This window comes from Pipra filicauda, unplaced genomic scaffold (assembly GCF_003945595.2).
Source record: "Pipra filicauda isolate LSUMZ 115617 unplaced genomic scaffold, ASM394559v2 scaffold290_size937220_pilon, whole genome shotgun sequence".
Taxonomy (NCBI): Eukaryota; Metazoa; Chordata; class Aves; order Passeriformes; family Pipridae; genus Pipra; species Pipra filicauda.
In genome coordinates this window covers 345,245-365,445 of record NW_024104410.1, presented here as the reverse complement: position 1 = coordinate 365,445, position 20,201 = coordinate 345,245, and the positions used below count along the sequence as shown (strand labels likewise).

The 20,201-nt window shown below is 37.3% G+C and overlaps 1 protein-coding gene across 1 annotated transcript in view; it reads right to left on the bottom strand.

Annotated features, from left to right (window-relative positions):
- The window catches only part of USP7 (ubiquitin specific peptidase 7), a 71,600-nt gene that overhangs the window by 5,076 nt on the left and 46,323 nt on the right, over positions 1 to 20,201 (bottom strand). Inside the window, exons 8-30 of the mRNA XM_027742304.2 lie at positions 19,680 to 19,734; positions 19,069 to 19,149; positions 18,887 to 18,977; positions 18,022 to 18,104; positions 16,938 to 17,047; positions 16,073 to 16,229; positions 15,050 to 15,194; positions 14,391 to 14,521; positions 13,151 to 13,285; positions 12,858 to 12,959; positions 12,051 to 12,156; positions 11,592 to 11,684; positions 10,702 to 10,769; positions 9,372 to 9,472; positions 7,834 to 7,987; positions 6,526 to 6,593; positions 5,329 to 5,437; positions 5,157 to 5,234; positions 4,726 to 4,826; positions 4,007 to 4,106; positions 3,191 to 3,310; positions 1,756 to 1,827; positions 1,103 to 1,193 (exon numbers count right to left, since the gene is read on the bottom strand). Coding sequence (XP_027598105.1) covers positions 1,103 to 1,193; positions 1,756 to 1,827; positions 3,191 to 3,310; positions 4,007 to 4,106; positions 4,726 to 4,826; positions 5,157 to 5,234; positions 5,329 to 5,437; positions 6,526 to 6,593; positions 7,834 to 7,987; positions 9,372 to 9,472; positions 10,702 to 10,769; positions 11,592 to 11,684; positions 12,051 to 12,156; positions 12,858 to 12,959; positions 13,151 to 13,285; positions 14,391 to 14,521; positions 15,050 to 15,194; positions 16,073 to 16,229; positions 16,938 to 17,047; positions 18,022 to 18,104; positions 18,887 to 18,977; positions 19,069 to 19,149; positions 19,680 to 19,734 — 2,351 coding nt within the window. The remainder of the gene's footprint in view (positions 1 to 1,102; positions 1,194 to 1,755; positions 1,828 to 3,190; positions 3,311 to 4,006; positions 4,107 to 4,725; positions 4,827 to 5,156; positions 5,235 to 5,328; positions 5,438 to 6,525; positions 6,594 to 7,833; positions 7,988 to 9,371; positions 9,473 to 10,701; positions 10,770 to 11,591; positions 11,685 to 12,050; positions 12,157 to 12,857; positions 12,960 to 13,150; positions 13,286 to 14,390; positions 14,522 to 15,049; positions 15,195 to 16,072; positions 16,230 to 16,937; positions 17,048 to 18,021; positions 18,105 to 18,886; positions 18,978 to 19,068; positions 19,150 to 19,679; positions 19,735 to 20,201) is intronic.

The window sequence follows — 20,201 nt, the reverse complement described above, 5'->3', positions numbered from 1 at the left end:
AGCCTGACCCTAGCAAAACCTACTAACAAAAACCAGAGTTCCTAATTGTCAGAAAAATAGAACTGCAGAGAGCAAGTTGTCCTCAAACTTGTTCCTACTAGACAGAGCAGCTCACAAAGAGGAACACTCAGCTAAGCTAGGACAAAAAGCCCCCATGAATTAAAGGCTTTCAATAGATCCCCAACTGTGGATTCAAAGGGGCCATTCCCAATTGTAACGCTCAAAAGAGGAAAAGGAGAGATTTAGATTAGATGTTAGGAAGAAATTCTGTACTCGGAGAGTGGTGAGACACTGGCACAGGTTGCCAGAGAAGCTGTGGATGCCCCACCCTTGGAAGTGTTCAAGGCCAGGCTGGATGGGGCTTGGAGCAACCTGGTCTAGTGGGTGGCATCCCTGCCCATGGAGAGAGTTGGAATGAGATTGTCTTTTAAGGTGCCTTCCAACCCAAACCATTCTATGATTCTATGAAAAGACTACTGTGGTGGAACTCCTGAAGGATTAATCTGGTTTCTCCCATGTGTAAATTCCTCAGAGAACAGATCTTTCTTTAAATATCAGTCAAGCAAGATGGCAGACCATCCAGAGACAAATGTAGAACAGAGCTGCATTTGTAGCTTGGGGAATCATCTCTTAGGAAAAGAAAATCAAAACAGCATCTTATTCACATATGTAATGTTCTTGTTAAGATTCTTCAGATTCATTGCAGATATCAAGAATGAACAAGTATCATTCCATAAGGATCAAACGTTCAAGGGAGCAGATGGACAATAACAATAAGGTGCAAGTGACACTGTAATTCACTTCTGTAAAGTGTGATATTTGACCCATTTGGTCACTCAAATGCAATTTTTTAACTCTCAAGGAAACAGATTATTTAGTTACTTATATGCCTATAAAGTACATATCCTCAGACTAACATATACAATTAACACTGCTCCCTGTGCATGCAAGTATATATATAAATACTTGATTGGTTACTACATATAACGTAGGCCATGAACAAAGAGTTTCTGCATCCTGAGTTAAGGATAATCACATTTTAACAACTGGCAGAGCAACTTCAGCAAGTCAAAAGAATAGTTAGGTGTTTCTAAAAACTTACCAGGTTGGGACTCAAAATCTTTCAAGTTCACTTCATACTCATCTTCATTGAGATACTGGTGTCGGCCCATCATTACAATGGCAAATTTAAACTGTGAAAAGAAAAGAGAAAAAAACCAACTGGTAGGACACCACATTAAAATAAAGCTTCAAATCTAAGTTCATAGTATAACTCACAGCTGGTTATAAGTCATATTCTTTAGGGGTTGTAAAAGGCCAACGTATAAGAAAAGAAAAAAGTCTTCACAATGATGGTGGTGCTGCTATAAAATACAGTGTCAGGACGTGGCAGAATTCCCATCCTTGGGAGTTTACAAAGTGCAGTGAGGTAAAACCCTGCACACAACCTGACTTTGAGTCAAGTTCTGCTCTGAGCAGGGATGTGAAGTGGGGGTGGCCTCTAGAGGTCCCACACCAGCTACACTTTTCTGGGTCGCTTCAATGTCTTGCTGAGTATCTCTCTTGATGCAGTACAGAAACACTACCCCTACCCATCCTACCTAATTATTCTTAGAAAAAGCATAATTTCAGTCAAGCAATCGTTCTATCAATCAAAACCTACACTTATCCCAAGTCTGTGGTTTGCATACTTATTAAAATAAACTCATTTAGGGTCTACAGTCAGCAGTAAAAACTCTCCTAACTTGAAATTACCTTTTCAAATTCTTTTTCTTGTATGTCCAGCATTGTCTGAATCCGCTTCATAACCTCTCTGAAGTGTTCACCCTAATAATTACAACAAGATTTTTAATGTCAAAAAAATCTAGGAAAAACAAGGGAAGCTGCTAATATTTCCTGCTTTGAGCTTCATTGAAATATTTTGCCCTAATCTCTCTGTTATTTACAAAATTACACAAATGTCAACATCATCCAGTACCATATGGAACAACAGCAGGCAACCTGCTATAAATTCAGCAACTTTAAGTTAAAAACTTAACTTTTAACTTTTTTTAACTTTTAACTTAAGTTAAAAGTCTTATTGATTCATCATAATGCAAATTGCCCCATAAAGTGACCAGGCATTGCCAGTGATATGTGCAAGTCAGGTTAAAGTTAAAAATCAAAGATAGAAAATAAGCAGCAAAACAGGAATTTGGGGAAAAAAAACCCACAAATAAACCCACAACATATTCTTGCTAAGCATATTGCTACTTTTTGTAGTATGTTCCTGCTCACTGTCTGTGTAAACTGCCCAAAAGTGATGAATGGATACCATCAATTTAAAGATGAATAATATGTATCAACTGTCATACACAAAGAACTGCAGTGCAAATGGTTTCCACCAGAAATCACTATAAAAGGTTTACTCTACAGTGATCAAAAATATGGAAATTAGTAAAATTCTATGAGGTAGAGAGATGTGGACGCATTCCTTATTGGCAAATCTTTAAAGGTAGGTAATTTTCATACAAACTAATATACATGAACCAGAAAAAGTTTAGAAGCAAATGGTCGAGTGCCCCCAGAAATACACTTTGATATTAAAAGGATCAGTGTGACATTCAACTGGAGCAGCACCACAGAAAAACCTGAGAATTTAAATTAAGCTTTCAAAATTAGCTTTCACTCTTGTATTAACTTCCAGCCCTAGAAGATAAAGCACATCAAATTACAGAAGTTATGAAATGCAAAGTCATCTCAGAAAGAGCTGAAGAAAATAACCTCATTTTCCATAATCACCTGTCTCAGTAAGAAGCTGAACAACCACGGCCTGGCCAACTTTTGCCAACAAGTTCACACTGCAGTTACTAAAGTGGTATTGGAAATAGGGTTCTGTGTTTGTTGGGGGGTTCTGCAGGAGGCTGGGGAATGAGGTAGTACTGATTTAAAAGCATTAAAAGTCCTTGTCTGAGGCCAAATACCTGCTTTTTGGATATTGCACGGGCTCACTGAAACACTGAACAATCTGTACATGCAAAAGGGAACTGAGATGGTGAATGATTTAACCATAAAAAGGCAGAGGCAGGGCAGAACCTCCTATACAGGTATTTTCCTATACACTTGTTACACTAATCCATTTCTTTGACAGTACTTTAACAAAACATCATCAGTACAATCCCACAGGGAGAAAAAGGAAGGCACACTGTACCTGGTGTATCCTCAGCAAGAATGGAATTCCAAATGTCCCAAAAACCTCTTTGTGGAAATGTGCCACTGTGATTAGCATCTCATTTTCTTTATCTATATCTACCTGGTCCAGAGGAATTTCCTAGATCCAGACACACAATTAGGACTGCAGTCAGCTAAACTTCCCCCAAAAGTACCTTATTAAGTAACTAAAAGCATTTTTGATGCCTTGTTACTGATGTAAAACAATTCTATTTAAAAACAATTAAAGGAACCATGTTGTTTGACGGTCTTTTTACAAGAGTCTTTATTACAATTTACATTGGAAACCTTTTTTTTTTTAAAATTTCTGATCTTTCAGGCAGGTCAATAGATCTGAATGATGAAAGAAAAAAATCACACTAAGTAACAAAATCTGCCTCAGGAAGCTCAAACTTCACAAATAAGGACACAAAGTCTTCTAGAATATTTAAGTTTATAGTATAGAAGTGGGTTCTAAGAATAAACATTTATATCATGAGCCCTCAAACAAACCTTGGAATTATTGCCAAGACACTAAATGTCCTATGGACAGGCCACTGCCAGGCCCTCACATATTGTTATAATAAGCATGTATAAAAAATTAAAAAATGAAATAATTCTAGGGAAGCAGACGGAACAAACCAGGATCCTTTTAGAAGGACTATCTTTAAAAATACATATATATTATCATGTAATCTAACTTGATGCAGGCATCACAGTACTTGAAAATCAAAATCCAGAAAAAGAGAATTCCCACTTGAGAGGGTTTCCTCTCTCAAAGTCAAGTTGCAAAGTTTCTTTAAGAGAATTTATTTACCTCTATTCGAAACGTTCGACTTGTGGCAGGTGACAAACACTCTAACAGCTCATCTTCCTGATGGACACCAATTATTTTGTAACTTACAATTTCTAGCAGCCTTAAAATAAACAAAAAGGAAAAGCATTTTTAAAAAGTAAATTAAAAACCCCAAAACAATGCAACATTTCTTCCTCAAACCTTGAGAATGATTAGTGCAGTCAGGATGCAAAGTGATGATACTTCTTTCTTTGTAAAACTTTAAATTCAGTCTTTAGTAAAAATTAAGCAGTAAAGCTACAAGAGCTTAAATTACTTCTGGCTCATGGCAAAAAAGCCAGTACATGCCATTACAAAACAAGGCTTTTTAATATAGATTGCTTTAAAAATTCTCTTTACATGACCTCACTTTTAACTCCTGTAACTCCCAAGAAATGAATAGCATGAAATGCTTGAATTGGAAACAATTATTAAATTGTGAGCTAACAAATGCAATTGAAACTTATGCATCTCAAGGACATAACTTTGTGAAATACAAAATAAATAATTGTAGACAATTTATATTCATAGTTAATAAGAACTCTTTTTAACAGTGGGAATCTGGAAGCTTTTTATTTTTAACACAGTATCAGACTCAATTTGTTAATAATACTTTCTACAGTATTTTAAATTCTATGGATATTTTTCTGCATAAAATCCACATGATCACATAAAAAGAAATCAAAATTCTCCAGCTTTACCTTAATTTCCCTGAACCTTTTTCAGAGAGTTCTACAACTTTTTTACATTCTTCTAACAGGTCCCGCACACACCCATGCTTATCTGGATATACTGTTATTTCCTGGGGGATTTGAAACACAGAAATCATTAGAAAATCTGAAAATGGAAAAAACCCCACATTAAAACACAGAACACACTGGATTCTTCACTTCATCCAAAATTCACCTGTAAAAGACAACAATTACTAAAAATAACACCTATGTTATCTTCAAAAATTTTTGTTAACAGACACGATTTTTTTTCTTTGTGGGTTTTTTCTTGTTGTTTGGTTAGAGTTTTTTACATAAGGTACAACTTTGTTCTAATTTTGTGTTATTCAGGGACAGTGTGTGACCCATAACCACAGCCATACCACTTTTGACACAGAAACAACAGCAAGTGCCTCACTCACCTCTTCCCTAAACTGGCTATTTAGCCATATGCATTTAAAACTTCTTCTGTTTTCAAAATCAGTTATTTTCATTTTGAGCTAAAGAAAGAAAAGAAAAACACTTTAGGCATACTTTGAATAGGGCAGAATGATTTTTTTTTAACTCACACCAGTAAAAATAAAAGACTCTTACCTGTTGATAGTAGAGTTTTTTCGGTTGCCTAGGCTTGAAGAACTGCAGAAGATCTCTTAAAGTACCTTCATAATTATGTCTAAGAGGATTACCAGGGCCATCCCTATAACTACAGAAGGAAAGAGGAAGAACATGAGTATGTTTTCCCAATCCATCTCTCCAAAATCCATCACTGCTCAGTAAATGGAAGCACCAAGAACACTTTTATTGCTGGCTTCCAGTTTCACATAATTGCTACCACAGCCTAAGCAGCACAACATACAGAGCTTTAGTGATTTTTAAACACAGCTGAGCTGTGGGAACAGAAAAACCATTCACTGTGTGTGTCAACTCTCTTGGATGTTTACAAGCTCACCCTCAGTGCTGCAGGGTGGCAGACCTGCATTCCTCTGGAATTACTGGTATGGCAGCACATGCTTTAGATTGTGGAAGGCTAATTTGCAGAGCCACATGACACAGCAAATTCCACAGTGACCACAGCACTGTAAACTACAAAGAGCTACTCAAATGCCAAGTCTCCTGGATGAGGAAGGGAGATACCCTCAGGTAACTAAAGAGCAACCTACACTTACATGAATACAAAAATATGTAAGCTTTGTGGGTGCATTATTCCTGCAGCACATACAGATAGCTACCAATACACTGTTTTCTGCTAGTTTTACACAGACTCAAATCTAGTGCCTAGATTTTAACCAGAAATATCCCTCTGAGCACCTGTGAACTTGCTAAATTGTTGTCATCTTCATAAAACCTCATTTGCAGAGAGGGAAGAGGGGGGAAATCAGTGAAGTACCTCCTGCATTTCAACTCATAAGATCAGCAAAACTACTGCTTTTATGTGTACTTGTTTCTGCGCTCTGCTCCACTCTATTCTAGAAGTCTGTGTTCACTGAAACAGCACTTGCATTAGCTCATTAATTTATCCCATGACATAAGGCTTTGAATTAATTATTTTTTTCAGTGATACTTACTGGAACTCTTCTAAAACATGCAACTCTTTGAGGCTCTAGAGCCAGACACTGCAATATTCAAACTGCCTCTGCAACCTGCTGCGCATTCCAGAATGGTGACATCTTATTGGCAAAGAATTAGTTAATAATCTGGAAAAGGCTACAAAGTAACTGCTACCTACCTATATTTGGGGCTAAATCTTTTAAGGAATAGTTTAGACACAGAACACTAAGGAATTCATCTTACCCTTGGGACTTGAAAAACTGTAATAGCATTGGATCCGTGTTAAGTCTTTGCGCGACTGTCTTTGCAACCTGAAGACAAATTTGGGGTAAGTTCTGAATTATTTCAGACAGTTATGACATTGCTCTACAATCATACATCCAATTCAATCCAAGACAAGAACATTATGCTACTGACATTCTGAGAGAAACCCACTGTCTACCCCTCCAAGGCTAAATAAACTAGTGCTGTCAGCTTCTGAACGGTTGACACAGAATAAGATATACTGTGAAAAAAATGAGGAAACTGTTTTATTACAATAAATCACTGTCACCCAAATGCCACAAAATCCACAACAATAACTCTATTCCTCTTTTGCTTGTTTGGATGAATTTGTTGTTTGGTTGCTTTTTGCTGTTGGTTTGTTTTGGTTTTCATTTTTTTTAATTATAGTATTATTAGGGGAATAAGTAAGACTTGCTCTTTGAAGATTCCCACTCCTTTAATTCACTCCAAGGAAGTTAGCTTGCTTGGAGTGAATTCAAGTAATAACACTACATTATTCCGATATTTCACAGCACTGCCTCACAGAAGGCATGGGCATTCTCTGTCCATTTTTGCCTTACCAAACTATAAAGACCTTACACTTCAAGTGGAAAGAAAATAAGAGAGGACAACTGGCCAAAAGGCAGACAGTGAGAACAGGATAAAAAACCAACTTTATTTCATTTTTTTTAAAGTTTCAATGTCCAGTTTTCCTCATCTCAACACCCCATGTCACTCTTTATGAACACAACAGGTTTGATCTGTTAGTGTCACTGAGCATTAAACTGCATTGTGTGAAGAAAGCAATACAGTTTGGTCTACAAAATGAATATTGTTGGTGATACTACAAGCACAACATAGGTATCAGTAGATTCCCAAGGTACTTTCCTTCTAGTAGCTAAATTTTACATGTCACTTCGAAAGCAAATGCATAAATTCATTAGAATATGATTTCCCTGACAGAGCAGAATGCCCTACCAAGAAAGAATCCTATTATCAAATAACTCATTATTAATAAAACTGGGGAGTTTAGAGCATTTTCTTCTCACAAGCCTTAATGGCTTCCTTAAATTTTTCATGACCACAATGCAAATGGTGCACAAGAACAGACCTACTCTTTTCTAAAGGTAATATAATACCTTTAGAATATATAGGTGTATATATATATAGGTGTGTATATATATATATATATGTATAGAATATAAAGGTAATATAATACCTTTATAATGCACTTGTGAAGGATTGCAAAAGAACAAGGAAACGAAAGCAGAGAAACAGGGCACGTGCCTGAAAGTAATTCATCCTATTGGATAAAGTAACAACAAAGCCTGGGTCGTTGGGGATGGTTTTATCACAGAAAATGACATCCACACGATGGTAGAGGTCTCGGAAGTATTCCTTGGCTGTTGGTAGTTCGCTGTTATCATTTTCTGGGTCATCCCTACAAGAGCAAACAGATGATAACACCATTACATATCACACTGTTACACACACAAACAGTTTGGGCTTTTAGAAACATGTTCTACAGTAAGTCAGCAACAGCTGAGAGATACAGAACTAAAGTTTAGAAACCTTTTTAGAGAGCCACCACTCGTACACAGTAGGACTAATGCAGTCAGCAGTGACCCAGAGCCCTGTGCAGTGCAAGGCCCATCGCCCTCACCTGCTGCACTCCCTCTTGGCAGCCTGGCCATACCCTGGATCCTGTGGTTCCACAGCACCATTCCAGCAGGAGCCACCCCTCCCTCCCACCCTGGCACATCGCTACGTGTCTGTATTGATGTTGCACAGCTTTCCACATACCCCTGTATCAATTGCTTTGCACAGAGGCCGGATGTACAACAGCATTCCTTGGCCCACAGAAGCAGAGCAGTGGGCACAGAGGCTGGTTTGGGTCACTCCTGACTGGTACCCCAACTTCTCAGCAGAGAAATAGCACCAGGGTACAAGCTGTGCACTTACCCAGGAGTCAGCAGCCAGCCAAGGGTGCATAACACCAACTGGGTCAACTGGGAATGCGAGTTCCATGGCATGACATGAGAAATACATTCATCTCACATAATCTGGGATAAGAGTGCTGAAGATAGACTAGCTGGCTTCCACCCACTGTCAGCCCATGGAGAGAAACACAGCAACACAGTTGGGTGTGACCATCAGCAGTGAGAGCATAGAAATGCTGATTTATAGCCCTGACAAGATTATGAAAGATTCCTTTAATGGGTACAAGATGCAGGAGTTCCCCTTTTGCCTCAGACAAAACTCCAGCTGAAACACCAGTACACCTACAAGCTGGATATGCTCAGGCAAACTGGGAGCATCTCCTCACTGCAGACCAGGACACCAGTAAGGAACTAACTGTGAGTGTCAGTAAAAAGGGAGAAAGGGAAAGCAGTTTAGTTCAGTTCTAGGCTGAAAGGAGCTCCAAGCCAAGAGCCTTGTGCAGTGGGCATGGTACTGAGCCCGAGGTCTGAAATGCTGGAAGGCTCTTTGGTATCCGAGTTGCAGTGGCTCCACTAAAAAGCTGCACAAATCAAATGCATTCCTGACCCATTCTCTGTCATATTAGGACCTATTTCAGGTTGTTAGTTTCCTAAACTAGGATGAAACCTTCTTTTCCTTAATAATATGGCATGTGATAATTAAAGTACTACCAATATTTTTTCACTTTCCTTTTGAATAAACAAATGAGAACTGCTGAGAGCATATCTACTGTTGGAACATAATACTTTGCTCTTGTTAAAAATACTTAGTTAAAGGAAATTCTGCTTTCAAAATGAACCAGGTGATTTAATTGCAATGATAAGCTGCCCCCTTAAAATACATACTTCTGAAACACTATGATGTCGCCATCCATGAGTTCATCCAGAGCTTTATCAAGAGATACATCATAGTCTTGAATCCTTTCTGTTAAATTGGGTTTAACTTCCTGCAATAAAGAACCAAAATTATTGATCACAGAACAAACAAAAGACAAAAATAAAGGTCACAATAGTGCAGAAATCTTCATGTAAGGTAACTTGTATCTCATTTAAACTGAAAAAAATGTGTGTGTATATATATGTGTCTGTATATATAGGTATATATATATACACACACACACAAATTAAATGTAATCTTAGCTAGAGTACAGATAGATCTAATTGCTATTGATAAAACTGGCTGTTCATTTTTACCTTTGGAATCTCACTCAAATTGTCCTAATTTTCAAAACTATTTTATCATTATGCTGATAATGTTTTTTAATTAATTTTTCCAAAATTAATTTTCTACTGATTCAGCTTGCAGGAAGCTTGGAGAGCAGTGATTATGCTCAGTTACTTTAATAGTGCAGGACTTATGTGCACCAATTCACTTGTCTTTAAAATAAGTACCAAAAAAAAAAAAAAAAAGAGAATCCCAACAAAGCCATAATGAAAATGCACGTATTATAAAATATCTATATGCATATTACATAATTATACTCGTAGGGTGGGATAAAAGCACCTGTCTAAGCAAACTGGAATCAAACTGTTACCCTGCCCTGCCCAGAGCAGGAGCACCTGACAGTTTGCTCTTTAGGATGGCAGCGTGTGTGCTGCCCTGGAACCACCAGAGAGAGCAGCAGGACTGCTAAAAAAATTCCCAATAAAAACCCAGTGCCTTGTTCTCACTCTAGCCAGGACTTTGCCTTGGCAAGATCTGCATCTTCAGCACTAAATAAATGCAGCAGTTCTGAAGATTTACTATTTGGGCAGAAACATGCTAGTGGAGTAAGGATTTTGTTTGCAGACTTCTGACTTAGGGAAGGAAGGAGAAGATGCAGCATTTTTTCTCAGCTTCACTGCCTAAGGGGGGCACTGAAAATACAATGGTCAATAACATCAACAACATTAGCTGTTCTTACATGGCAACAGAGATTTAGCACTCGTGTAGGTCTTCATGGAGAGATTTTTCTTGGTTTTTAAAGCCTCACACTTCCAGCTGTTTAATATTAAATCTGTTTTTGAAGTTAACTATCTGCTACTCTCTTGCAGCACTACAGACTTCAAAGCTACAGGTCACAGTGCTGATGGTTTATAAATCATCACAAACAACTTTTTTAATGAATAAAGCTTCTTTTTCTTTAGTCATAGCATGTAAAAGACAAAGAAGTAGAGAAAGTCTGTCAATGCAAACCTCATAGAGGATAAGGTTAGTTTCTTGTGGAAATCCTGCTCTCTCACACATAACTGGAAGTAAGTCACCTATTGGAAAAAAAAAGAAGGAATGTGAAACACGTTGCAGTAACTGCTAATGAGACCAACCACAGAAAGGAGAGAACCTATTTTGCTACCCTGGAGAGATAGTTTTACAATGCCTAAGAAAGAGCCTTCCAGGTTAAAGCTTCCCTTGTTGACATCCAACTCAGAAACATATTTTAAGGTTTCCTTCTACTTCATTCGGACAACAACAATATATGTGAAAGACCATTGGAAATTCAAGAGATGAAATAACACCACTCCTTCCCCAGAGAAAAATTTAATATCTTAGAAAAAAAAATTATGGTAGCTAAAATAAAAAATTAGAAAGTAGGTACAAGTCAAAATGAAAAACTGAAGTATTTTTACTCAGTGGACATTTGCTGAATTCCTTAAGTAGATCCATATGAAAATCAAGGCTGACACCCAATCCAGTCTCAGCAGCTGCTCAAGCTGCCATAGTGAAAGACTGCAGAGGAATTATTTTAAAAGCTATTGCAGGAGTATATTTCCCCAAATCCTTGAAACAGAAGGGGAAACCCCCGAACTGGAGAGCCATATCAAATCACAAAGCAAGAGCTGTTTATGTTCAGCAACATCTGGTGAGTACAGCAAAACTGTAACCAACAATTAACTGACCACCAGCAGTGACATGCTCAGTCCTGCAGAAAGTGTCACTGACACAGCATGGGGAAGAAAACTGTCAGGTTCTGGGTTAAATAACAATCTGTTTCTGTGATAGAAACATTATTAAAAGAAAAAATACGTGCAACCTACTGTCTTTAAAAGCCTCCGGTTATTTCAAAGACTCTGAATTTCAGAACTCACGTATTTTACAGGATATAGGGGTGTAGATATGTCCACAATAATTCAAACTCCGAGTCTTCGGATCATACATCTTCAGAAACAACATCACATCATCTACAAAGTAAGGAACAAGACTTAATTTTAAGTAAGGGTTGGGGCAGGGAGGGGGGAAGGAGATCACCTAGATATTTTTCTTTACACACTAATAAGTGTGTGTCTTTGATTTAATTATTTAATGCCCTTAAAATATAAATATATATATATAAATTTATTTAGTGAGAGTGTAAAAACATGCAAAGTCTGTCTTACACTTCAAGAGAAATGAAGGAAAAACTGCATGAGAAAAACTAATTTCAGCACTGTAGCAGTTTGATGGTTACATCAACGACATCCTTGAAGAAAGGAGTGTACAATGTTTTTGGAGATATACCCAAAATAGAAGTATTTTGTATTTAGGGAAGGTTTAGCCCATCTGCTTACGATCTTTATCAAACTTGGGTAATGTTGCTCCAGTAGCAGCCATCTCTGGATCTACTGTTTCCAAAAATATTGTCCAAGGATTCTCATTGTCACTGAGTTCAATCATCTATGTAGAAAGATGTGAAAGAAGAAAAAAAAAAAGGTCTCTGGAGAACATAATACAAACTGATATCCGCATTTTAATCAGATACAAGAAGTTTATGACATTCTATGAGTGGGAGAGTTTTGGGGTTTTTAAAGTTGTGTTAAAGGCAGTTTATGAAGAGAAACAAATACAGATAAAAAATCACCAAAAGTTAAACAAAGCACTAATGATTGGTTTTATTTAAAATAAAACCTCTTTCATTTAAAAATGTACCTACAGCTACCTTTATCATGGCAAGAATATTATTTCATGTTAGAAGTAACACAACGGTGACAGGACAGAAACCAACCACTGTTTTCTGTGGTATTTAGACACAGTGTTTCATATTTTAAGCAACACATTTCATTAAATCCAGACTTTTTGCTCAAATAACGGAGGACTCAAAAAGATATTTCTGTTTTAAATCTAACATTAAAAATCATCATCATCATACTTTTTTTTTCATGGAAGAAAAATCATGCACCACATTCCTGCTTCCTATCCAAATTAATCCACTAAATCTCAAATCTGTTTAAGTATCAAACTTTACCAGATACAGTGAAATTAATTTTAAAGTTAATACCCTGAAAAAACTGATGTCCCAAACTTAGATATTTTAAACGAGAACTAAAAATCATGAATGATGGACAGAAAAAAAATGTCCTCTATCAGTGACTATTTACCGTTTTATTGCCATCTGCTTCATTATCCAACATTGCAGGTCTTTTTGTTCCATTACTTCTTGCTTGCATTGGCCATAATCTGATTTGATCCTGGGGAAATCCCTAAAATAAATAAAAAACGTGTCAGGAAACTAAAACAAAGCAAGGAAAAAAGGCTAAGATACTTCTATTAAACCCAAACAGATCTTTTGTGTTAAGGTCTAAATTATGACTGCTGGAGAAGATAAGGGCTATGAAGCAACCATAATGTCATAAAATAAGTACATACAGGTGTTCAGCTACAGAAAACTTACCATCGTTTGAGAGAGGTTTTGAACAAATTCTGTGAGTGTGGAGTTTTTTAATACTTTGAAAACAGTGTATTTCACTTTTTCTTCATCATACATATCATTGCCTTGGTGACCACAGAACTGATCCTCTGCCACTATCTGAAAAATGACATTTAAAGGTTACTACTCATATTAGCTCAGCTGCACCATGTAATACCTTCTCCTGATGTTTTGCTATGCAACCTCACTGGCTGCCTGGGTGGTGGCCCAGTGCTAACACTATCTGTGTTTGCATGAAGACAATTTGCAAGCACACAGATTATAATTAAATTAAAAAACTGTGATTGATAGTCACATCAGCGCGAGTAATTAAAATATACTAATTCTTACAAATCCCGGACAATTAAAAACCAGTTGTGCTTAGATCCCAGTCTTGGAAACATGTGCTCTAACAATCCTGGCACTTAAAGGGAAAAAAAAAAAAGCTACATAATTATTTTATAGTGTAAGGCAAGGAGGCTGCCTAAACCTTCTCCTGTATTTCCCAGAGCCCTCCTGCACTCTTTGTTAACAGAAACACAAACGCTGCCAGTCTCCCCACAGGAAACAGCTCCAGTGCAAATGCAGTGCAGAACGAGCCAAGTTTCACCAGTGTCTCTACTTATGAACACCAGAAAGAAGATGCAAAGAAACATGGAGGCAAATGGGTTCTATTCTCCTGTGCCAGATGGGCTCTGGAAAGAGCCATAAACGGGGTTCCTTAAGGCAATTCATAACGATCTAGTCCATCTGGCTTTTCCAAAAAGATAATTGCAAATATAAGCACTCTCTCCTTCTGCTTCTACTTGATGAGCTCAGTTTGGCAGAAGTCCAGGCTTGCAGCCTATGGCTAGATACATTCTAATTTTAGAAAATAATTCCTGAAGGAGATAAAAGTGCAGTGGCAGGGCAGCCATTTGAAATAACCTGGTCCTTTTCCTTTCACCTGAACTTCCTATTTTTACTGACAAGCACATATATCCTACAGAAACCAAAAATGTCTATAACAGACAGTACTGTGTGATTCATTAGGATTCTTTGCATATGTAAATATACTTACAAGCACTAAAATAATAATTTCACTTCAAACACTACTTCAGAGCACAAATTAAAAAAAAAAAAGTTAAAAGAAAAGGAAAGAAAAATCAAGGTTCGTCTCAGGTGGCTCAACATTCTGAATTTTCATGGTAAGGCAGTTGCAACTCAATCTGTTTCAAAAGCTGACCTGCACTTGCATATAGAGGTGAGCTTCCTGCCTCTCCTTCCTCTTCTGAGCTTCTATCCTTTTCTCCTCTTGTAGCCTTTCTACAAGTTGTTGAGGAATATCATGGTCGGTGACAGGCTGCAAAACTTCACCTACAAAGCAGATTTTATTATGTCATTTCAAGATTTACATCAAGCAGCACTTTTTTTCATGCACATTCAACTTTTCTCTGACTTGAAGTCAAAACCAGCTTTCTTCATCGTGTAATTAAAAACATGGCTTGAAATCATCATACTTTGGCAAAAGCAGCTTTTTCTATCCCAAGCCAAAACACAGTACTTCCATGAAATATGTATCACAGACTTCTGAATTAAACATTCAGAATTAAAAAAAATATTTACTACTGCTCCACTTTTTAGCATACATATATCTACATATTTATAATCAATTACTGAAGTTAGGTCAGTAAGTTTTCCAACCTGTAAAAAAACCAACGTCTGAAGCACTTTGCAGACGCCCAAGTCCTGCTTTACTGCGCTAAGAGGCAGCTCTAGATTAGAACACACTTTCCAAATGGGAGAGGAAGGTTGGCTGATCCCATGGGAATTTTCAGAGGTAAATTATAGCCCTAAATCCCTGGTTTTAAATGCACCTTTGAGCACAGACAAGAGGACACCTACTGAGTTTGGACTCCCTGATGTAGACCAGCATGTAGGCGTTGGTGCAGTGCCGCACTGACAGGTCGTCGTCGTGACCCCCGTAGTTGTGTTCAATCGCTTCCTCCTTCGTGCATCTTGATACAACATCATCGTCAAATTTACACCACTAGAGAGGAAATTTTATATAAATATAATTTTACACATAAAATCGTGTTCTTGAATGATAAATTAATCCTATTTCTGGCACGGCTTCCAGCTCTTTGAAGTAACTGAAATTACTCTTCAAGCAGCGTGACTTGTAAAAAAAGATCTAGTTCAGTGTAATTTGTGCTACCTGCTACTTGTGCTCAGCAAAAGGAATTCCAAAAATACCAAACCTTTGCTGAAGTATTTTAACATTTTACACTGAATATCAGAAGTTTTTCTTCAGACTGTTATTCAAATATCAAGTATTTCTGTATGAAACAGAAAATTGACCTTATTTGTGTTAGAATAAAATAAAAAGCAGAGATGCACAAGACATCTGGTAATTATTTGTATATTTAGAGAAATTTACATCAAATTTTAAATTCAAACAATAAAGTCAATTAAGAACAAATGACAAATAGCAACGAATTAGTAAAATCTGACTTCTACTTTTACTGTGAATAGTCAGGTATACACAGAACCAGTCAACTCAAGGGAAGAGGCACTTGACCTATAAATGTCTGATCCAATCAAGTCACCTAAACCTGTAACAGTGGGACATGCAAACATGCTGAACTTCTGAGTCACAGAAACACTTGAAATGTTCACATTTGCTTCAGCAAAGTCAGCCTAAGAAAAAAATTGCTGGATAAAAATCAGTTTGAAGTAGAATTTTAACACATACACACATTGATGAAGGGATTCCCTTAGTCAGATGTCTTTTGCTAGAACTGAAGTGTGTCAGCAGACTTTTCTTTTAGGGTGCAAAAATTCCAGAAGCTTTGCCCGTTATGAAAACTCCATGTACACATTTGCAACACACACACACTTGTGTTTAAGGTGCTTTTCAGTACTCACTTTGCCATCGCCCTTTGGATTTAAGTAAACAACATAATGTCCACCATGGTTATCTCCACTGTGGACCAGGACTGCGTGGAGGATGTAGTTTGCAGGATCTTTAGGATCTGTTTTTTGCAAAAATTCATCTAGTGGCAACTGTTCAGGAAATTCAAACCTAGTTTTGAAAAGAATTAAGGGAATTGTATTTGTAGTTAAGACAGACAGAGATTATTAAGCACTACTATGGAGCACTGTATGTACTCCTAAAGCAAGTTGCAAAAATTGAACACATTACTGTTACAATGCTATTTCTCTCCAGGACATACTGCATACGGTGGCAGAATTTATACTGTTTTAATATGGAATAAAAATAATCTTTGCAAGCACCTCTGGAAAAGTATGCCCTCAGTAACAAGGGTAAGAGCATTTTAACTGAAATAAGGCTGGTTTGGATTCACTGTGCCAAGATAAAAGCTTTAAAATATGCTATTTTCTGACAAATACAGCTTTCCTAGCACAGCTACCACTGGACTGGAATATTATTTTGAAATGCCTTGCAGCTGCTGCAGTCTCACCTTGGTGAGGCTGAAACCACTGCAATACAGATTTAGTTTACAACCAGCAATGTATGTCCTTTAGAAATTATCAGCCTCTATTTACAGTGAGGGGGCAAATGGCTCTCCCTCCATCTATGGGAACAGATGGAGGGAAAGCAGATAACTCCTGTTTCATCCTACTTACTCTTGTGACAGCCTATCCACACACAAACAGGATTCTGGCAAATTATTTCTGGTAAAATACATTCACAGGTCCAAATTCTACAATTAAAAAAATTACCAACCAACCCAAAATACCCACAAACTAAACCAACCAACCAACTTACCTATCATTTATCTTGATGTTTTGGTCAGTCTGAGGATCATACATAAACCTCATGAGCTGTAGGTGTAATACTGGGGGCAATGTTAGGAACTTCACACCTTTCTCTGCCTCCTAGACATTTTAAAGGAAATAGAGGGTTGAAATTGGAAGATTTTTAGCAACTCAAAATACTTGTTTGCTGCAGACACTCTTCTTAAGGATTTTCATAGGCTTGATGACACAATGGGCACCAGCACCAAAGAATGGTTCAAAACTTGGGTGCAAGTAAACTACCCCAATGCTACACCAGCCTTCTCATGAGCTACTACAGGAACACAAGAGCTCAGTTAATTTAAATTTAGGCCATTCATACAAGCACACTTGGACACCTCACAGCATTAAGAGCAAGTCACATGTATAAATACAATTAAAAAGAAAATATGGAGGAAAACCCTCATTTTTGATCAATTAAGAATTTCATGTTCATTGTATCCTGCCAACAAGTATTGGCTACTGTGCTGTACTTTCCCAAGAACAGCAAAAGAATATATAAAACATTACTGACAAAATCTGGTGTATCAAAGCTGCAGAAATAAGCTTTAGTAAAACAACATTAATTATAAAGAAACTTCAGCTTCCTCCAGTGGGTGCAGCAAAGTGCAACTGAAAAGCTCAGAAACATGTGCATACACATAAATGTTTAACATTCCAGGGTTCATTTGGTGTTCTTCGTGATGATACAAATATCAAGTCTCTAAAGTTACTTCTGGAGCTATGATGCTTTTTTACTTGACACATGAAGAACAGGCTACTCAGAGGAAGAACTTTTCGGTCTTGAGATTGGTAGAAAAGTGAAACATTCCAGTAACTGAACAACTTGGACCTATAAAACTCACTGCTAATTAGATTGCTATAAAATCTGTGCTCCATTTTCAGAAACATAACAAAAACTAAGAGCTATGCAAAGCTTGTCTAAGAAGAAACATTACCAAAATCAGTTGATACAATCTAGAATGGGTTTTGCAACACTGTTTTGCTAGTTATTTTCCTTCCCTATTTTATCAAGGATAAAGAAATAACATTTAAAAGCAGATTAAAAAAAATACCTGCAAGCCATGTTCTCCTGCATCATATTTGTTATCACCATCCAACTGTTCCACTGCAACGTAGTCAATGAAGGACTCAAAAACTAAATGAAAAAAGATCGGGGAATTGCACAGAAGGAGGAGGAAAAAAGTAAGTTTACTCCAGCCTGCAATGTATTATCAAAAAACATATTAGGACATGAGAGTTTGTGTTTGAATATTTCTGTCTTTTAAAAGTTTTATATTGCTTAAGAGTGTCCAGAAATGTACCAAATTGTAGGAGCATACATAAGGGTATTAATAGATTTTAAAATCAGAGTTACAACTGTCTGCCAAAATTCCTCACTTTGCAGCTGCTGAGCAGCAAGCAAGATGACTCTGCTTGCTGGACTCTTACACATCCCTTTTCATGCCTTGTACTCCAAGCACTCAGTAAAGAGATGATAAGGGACCACTGTCATGCTGTTCTGATGAGTTCATTCTTTTTATTTGCTTATTACTATGGTCAGGTCTAAATAAGAATCTATTTCCTTCTAGTTCCTCTTTATATATAAATTATTACCCACTGTGACAACACCACTGTTGTCACCATGGTACAGTATGCAGTTTTATGACATTAGGAAAACTCCTGAAGTTCGTGGACTGTTTTGAAAAGATACCAGTGAGAGAATTAGGGAGGAAGGAGCAGGGAAGGGAAATGGGATAAGGTAAAAAAAAAAAGGTAACGCAGGTAAAATAATTTTCAGCAGAAAATATTTTCAATGAGGTGTCTTAAAGCAAAGATTTTCAAATTGCTGTGCACCAACAAAACCATTTGAAATCATAAGGCACTGAAGTCCAACATGTTGAAGTATTTAATTGGTGCATATCACAGTGTATCACTTACTATTTTTCTTTCCCTTTATACTTAGCTGGATGTCATAATAATCTTCTATTCGTTCAGATCGATAGTCTACGTGCTTGCATTGGATATAAGACTGTAAACAAAACCAAAACACCAAAGAATTTCAATGTATACAAGTAACAGAGTAAATGTAATTATCCTTTTAAGAAGTATTAAATACATACCACCATCTTCCCTCTGAACAATTTAGGAATAGTGCCTTCTACACACGTGCCTTTCATTTTATTTTCCACATTATCGAGCAGCTGAAAGAAAAATTAGTTTTTACATAAGATGCTCTTGCAGTTTTTTTATTTATTCATCACATACAGATGACTACTTCACTGAATAGACTCTACCTCACTTATATAAAAATGAAATGTTAGTCTGTACTGGCATCTCCTTTCTAGTCTTTTAAATCCTCCTTTTCCCCCTAAAAACTCCACTGAGGACTACCCCAGCTACATTCCTTTGAGTCTGGAAAACCCCACAGATGTAACAATGTATTTGTGGCTTCAAAACTGCACCTCTCTCCATGGCTATAAAAGCACCAGCAGCACATGTTCCAGTTACTTTCAAGCTTTCCTATTCTTTACAAATTCCTCACCCAGAAAAGGCCATAAGTAATCCCATTCTTAAAGAGAAATAAACCAAGGCAAAACCTCTGCCTTTGAAACCTAATTTAAATTAATCAAGGCCACCATTACTCAGATTGTTAGTAAATTTTATTATACATGCACAGTATCAAGACACAACATTATGCATCACAGATCAGCAAGAAATAGTATCAACATACCACTCGACATAATTCCTGGACATCATGTTGCATGAAGCTGTCTAAAGTTTCCCACCTTTGCAAGGCAAATAAATACAACATTACTACTTGTGAAGAAAACTATATAGCTCAAAAGACATTTTTGTGATTTCTCTGCAGATCAAGAATGTAACACACAGCAGGATGTAAAGACTGAGACTTGGTACTGGCTGAAGCACAGGATCTTTGGTTCTGTGGGATTTCCTCAGCAGGAGGAAGGGGCAGTGAACTTGTGAGACGTTCTGGCAGCCGTTCTGCGCCCACCTGCCTTCTCCTCTGTGGGACTGGGGACAGGGAGGGCAGACAGAGCCAGCTGGAGAGACAGGGGAATTCACCCAGTCTACAACCTGGCCTCAGTTCATGCCAAAAAAAAAAAGCTCTTGAAGAAAAAACCTGGGAGCAAATTCAATGCTGTCAGAATAGCTTGCAGAGCGTGTTTCTAGCTGCCTCTCCTCTGAGGGCCCTTCAGGTGCAGTCAAGTAGCGTTCTGGGATTATTTCAGCA